General features: G+C 45.7%; 1 protein-coding gene across 1 annotated transcript in view; it reads right to left on the reverse strand.

Annotated features, from left to right (window-relative positions):
* The window catches only part of CD38 (CD38 molecule), a 67,922-nt gene that overhangs the window by 23,207 nt on the left and 39,715 nt on the right, over positions 1-5,000 (reverse strand). The window contains exon 3 of the mRNA XM_006884537.1: positions 3,863-3,992. Coding sequence (XP_006884599.1) covers positions 3,863-3,992 — 130 coding nt within the window. The remainder of the gene's footprint in view (positions 1-3,862; positions 3,993-5,000) is intronic.

The raw sequence follows: 5,000 nt of genomic DNA on the forward strand, positions 1-5,000 counted from the left end.
TGACTGGTGCTGGAGGATATTGTCCCTCCTCCTCCAGCGGAGAATCTGGTGGATTCAAACCATGTACCTCTGGGATTGCAGTGCAGCTTCAGGTTCCTCTTAAGAGGACAGAATGGCTCATTTCAGAACACAGCGCTGCTCCTTGACGCGGTCCCTTCTTCACAGAGGCAGTGGGGGACCGTGGTGAAATGTCCAGGCTCTGGGGTCACCCTGCCTCATAGAGACTGAGCATCAGCACTGCTGAGCGGTGAAGAGCAATGAATAATAGACTTAAAGGAAGCTATGCCTATGAAGGGTGGTGCTGGCTAAGAATATTGACAATATCATGTCTTTCAAAGAAACAAGCAAGTCTGTCTTGGAAGGAAGCATAGTCAGGGTGCTCCTTAGAAGAGACAGAAAAAGAGAAGAAGACCCTCAACCAGATGAGGGGGACACAGTAACAATGGGGTCTAGCATAGAAATTGGGAGGATGGTGCAGGACAGGACAGGGCTCAGTACTTTGTCTCACGTACTTTGGGCATATTATCAGTGGAGAAGGACATCATGCTTAGAGAAGCAGAGGATAAGAGAAGGAGAGGAGGAGGGACAAGGAGATGGACTGGCCCGACGGCTTCCACAGCAGGCCCAAGCACTGCAGATTATGAATATAGCGCAGGACTGGGCTGTGCTTTGCTCTAGTGGATGGGGCAGGGTCTTTGTGAAGCAAAGGCGCCTCCTTGCTGCACCAAGGAGAACTACACCATAACCTCATCTTTAATAAGGCAAAAAGAGGCAGGTCGTTTACAGGAGGATGTTTGTAAGGGCTTCTCCGTGGTCATTTTAAGCACATTGAATCTCAACCTTAGACACACTAATGTTTAAAGATGTGCTCTCCGTGTTTATATACCTTTTCCCAGTATCTACTGAATACGTGAAATCTTAAGCTTGTCTGTGTATAAATCATATGCCATCTACATTCAAACAGTCACTTTCAAGTCCCCTGAATTTGTTCAGTCACTGGCCACTGGAATTCACCAATCTCAGGGGCATATGCATATCACTGGATAGCTATGAAGATTTAATAAGATAATGAGGGGAAAACCAAAATCCATTGTCCCTGAATTCCTAGAATTGTCTTAGCTGTAATTTTGGGGGTTCTGTTTGTTTGCTATAATTTTTGTAGTAGCAATTCTCTAGGTCTTTCTCCCTTGATGCCATTGGATAGATCTGAACTGTCAACCTTTAGGTGAACATCTGATGGGAAACTGCTTATATCACTAAGCTCCTAAGGTAACTATTGTAAGGAGTCCTTCAGTCAGCTACAACTCATAGTGACACTTGTTCCGTGCTATTGAGTTGATTCCGTACTTGTGTATGACTGGTACCGACCCTGTGAACAACAGATCTGAGCCCTGTCCTACCCTGTGCCCTTCTCACCATCACCAACACACTGGAGTTCATTGTTGAACTCACGATGTCAGTCTGTCTCATTGAGGGGGTCTTCCTTCCCTTCACTGATTCTCTTCACCTTTCCAAGCATGATGTCTCTCACCAAGGAATAGCTTCTCATCAGATGTGCAAACATGTGAGAGAAAGCTTCACCATCCTTATCATGTTTGCCTCCAATGAGCACTCAGGTTGCACTTTGTCCAAAACATCTCTGTTGGCTTTTTGGTAGTCCATGGGATTTTCAGTATTCTTCTCCAACACTGTAACTCCAAGGAGTTGATTACTCTTCTGCAATCTTTAGTCATTATCCAGCTTTCCAATGCATAGAAGGTGATTAGAAAGACTATGACTCGAATCAAGCACACCTTAGCCTTTAAATGGACATCATTTCTCTTCAGGACTTTGGGCAAGTTCCTGACAGCAGACTTTCCTAAAACAATCTACAGCAAAATAAAACAGTGCTTAATCCTGTACGTTGAAGTGCTTGCTACAGAAGGTCAAGGCTGCAGCCTTAAATATGGATTGAAGCTCAACATCAAGAAAACAAAGATTCTTACCATTGGGCCAATTGGCAGCATCATGATAGACGATGAAGAGATTGAGATTGTTAACAGCTTCTGCTTGTTTGGCTACACAATCAACAGTCTTGGTACCAGCAGCCAGGAAATTAAAAGAGGAATTGCATTGGGAAAGTCTGCTGTCAGAGACCTCTCCAAAGTACTGAAGAGCAACGGTGTTAGTCTGGAGACTAAGGTGCACCTAATAAAGGCTATGGTCTTTGCAATTATTTGCTATGCGTCAGAGAGCTGGGCAATGACTAGGGATGATAGAGGGAGAATTGATGCCTTTGAGCTGTGGTGCTGGAGAAGAGTTGAATATACCATGGATTGCCAGGAGAACAAACAGATTTGTCCTAGAGAGGGTGAGACCAGGCTGTTCCTTGGAGGCAAAGATACTGAAGTTTCCTCTGACATACTTTGGACATGTTGTAAGGCAGGACCAGTCCTTGGAGAGGGACACCATGTTTGGGAGGGTGGAGAGACCGTGCAAGAGAGGAAGACCCTGGATGAAATGGGTGACTGGGGTCAGGAGGTAAGTGTGTTGGAGACAATAAGATTGGCTCAGGATAGAGCAGGGTAGAAGGCTGTTGTACATAGGGTCACTATGAGTAGCAGTCAACTCGCTGGCACACAATAACAACACAATCCTTTACCGTCCTGCAATCACGGCTGTGTTTAAATCATGTTGCAGTCACCGTGTCAATGCATCTCCTGATGGGTCCTCCTTTTTGTCCCGGATTCTCTTACTTTTCTGTGTATGACAAGAGTTAGGGGAACCTTTGCAAGGGGGGGGGGGAAACTGCTGCAAATGCAAAGTACTATTGCTATTATTTTTATTATCAGAGGTGAGAGAGAAAAAAAATTCTGTAAGATTATGGGTCCCTGGTGGCAAAACAGGCTGAGTGTGGGGCTACTAACTGAAAGGTAGGCAGTTTGAATGCATGGTGGGGAAAAGCTGGGGTAATCTCCTGTTAAGCTTTATATAGCCTCTGAAAGCTAATAGAAGTCTCGACCTGAGCTCTGGTGGCCTAATGGTAAAGAGCTGCTCTGCCAACCCAAAAGCACACTGTTCGAACACACCAGCTGCTCCTCAGTAAAAAGATGGACAGACTCCTCCTGTGCAATTTACAGTCTCTGAAAACCTGCCAAAGAGTCTGCAATGTGTCAGTTCTGACTTGAAGGCACGTTACACGAGTCATACCTGAAGGCAGTGGGTTTGGCTTTACGTAAGATTGACTTGTTTAGTTGTTGCTGTGTTTGTGCTGAGGGAGCTCTGGCGGTGTTGTCCGTAGCAAATTGTGCTGCTAATCCAGAGGCCACACTTGCCTGAGGGTTCGAATCCCCTCAGGAGTGCCTCAGGAGAGAAGTGGGCTGTCTGGGTGATTTACAGCCTCAGAAGCTCAGTGGAGCTTGGCTTTGGCTGACAACCTACCTGCTTGTGGCAGTAGATGTGACATGTCCCCCTTCCTCTTTCCCTGTTCCTATTTCTCACTCCGCTGCCCTTTCCCAAAGCAAAGCCAAGCCCACTGCCGCTAAGTTCTTCTGACTCACAGTGTCCTCCATCAGGCCTCCAAGCTGTAAATCTCTACACGATGTCATTACTCATCTTTCTCCCTCACAGCAGCTGGTGGATTGGAACCACTGACCTCTTGGTTAGCATCCTGGGACATTATACAGTATACCACCAGAACTGCCATCTTCCAGATGTCCTAACCCCTGGTCTCCACCACCACACGTGCACCCTCTCTCCTGAACCACATTCACTATCTAAGGTGTGGGCTTTCCTTTTTTTCACTCTTGGCAAAGCCACTCCTGGAACCTCCTCCCTTCAATTTTGATCCCCAGTTATTCAATCACTGCTTTGTCCCGGTTACCTTGCTGCTGGGCACAGTCTGATTGGCGAGCTTCAATAGTGGTTTGTAATCTTCTTGTGTGACATGGCAAGGATTCTTGGAAATAAATGCCTTTTTGAATGCTTTCCATATCTCCTGGCAGTTCTTATCTCTGCAAGTAAAGAAAAACGTGGACAATTAGATCTCTGGAACGTGATTTTAAAAAAAAAAGTCCCTTTAAGTGCAACAATGAATGACTGGAAACCCTAAGTCTCTGTAAACTTTTATTAAAATCAATTTAAAAAAAAAAAACTAAAAAAATAGTCACAACTAAACAAAAAAAAATCCTTTTAGGAAGCATCTGCTGTGTATGAATTAGTTTCTCTCTGTCTGTCTGTCTATCCATCCATCCAGTTCATCCAATCTGCGCAGTATGTGGCTCCCGGTGGTGTAGTGTATAACATATCAGACTGCTGACTGAAAGATTGGCAGTTCCAATCTATTAGCTTCTCCTTGAGAGAAAGATGAGCAATCTCCTGCTGTTCTTCACAGCCTCAGAAGTTGATGGGGAGTCGCTGTGAGATGGATCCGACTTGAAAGCCGTGGTTGGTTTTAATCTGTACACTTTTAGGTCTGAGCTTTACTGTGTCCACGCCACCTTCACAGATGATCCAAATAGGCTTTCACCTGGCCCGCTCCTGGCAAAGTGGAGGAGCCACGTTTCAGGTCTGTGTCCATCAGACATCACTTGTGCACCCTCGAGTCGAAACTGACCCATAGCTGATTCCCCAGCTGGTTTTCAGAGGCAGTTAATCACAGGGGAGGAGACTGCCCATCCTTCTCCAGCCCAGTTACTTGAACATTAGTCAAATTGAGAAGAGTGGATAAACTCACTTTCCTCTTTCTCACATCACACGCCATGTAATAGCATCCCAGACTCCTGACACCTTCACATGGGGTCAGTGGTAGAGGTCTTGCCTTCAGTGTGGCAGATCCAAGTTCAAGTCCCGCATGAGACACTTCCTAAATACCTATCGCTCATGTACGTCTCCACTGACCAGGTTTCAGTGGAGCCTCAACACCACACAGACTAGGAACCAAGGACTTAGCAATCAGCTTCTACAAATGAACCATTAAAAACTCTACAGAGGGAGCTTTGGTGGCCTAGTGGCAAGAAGCT

The sequence above is a fragment of the Elephantulus edwardii genome, unplaced genomic scaffold (assembly GCF_000299155.1).
Source record: "Elephantulus edwardii isolate Elephantulus edwardi_28Jun2011 unplaced genomic scaffold, EleEdw1.0 scaffold00035, whole genome shotgun sequence".
In the NCBI taxonomy this organism is placed as follows: Eukaryota; Metazoa; Chordata; class Mammalia; order Macroscelidea; family Macroscelididae; genus Elephantulus; species Elephantulus edwardii.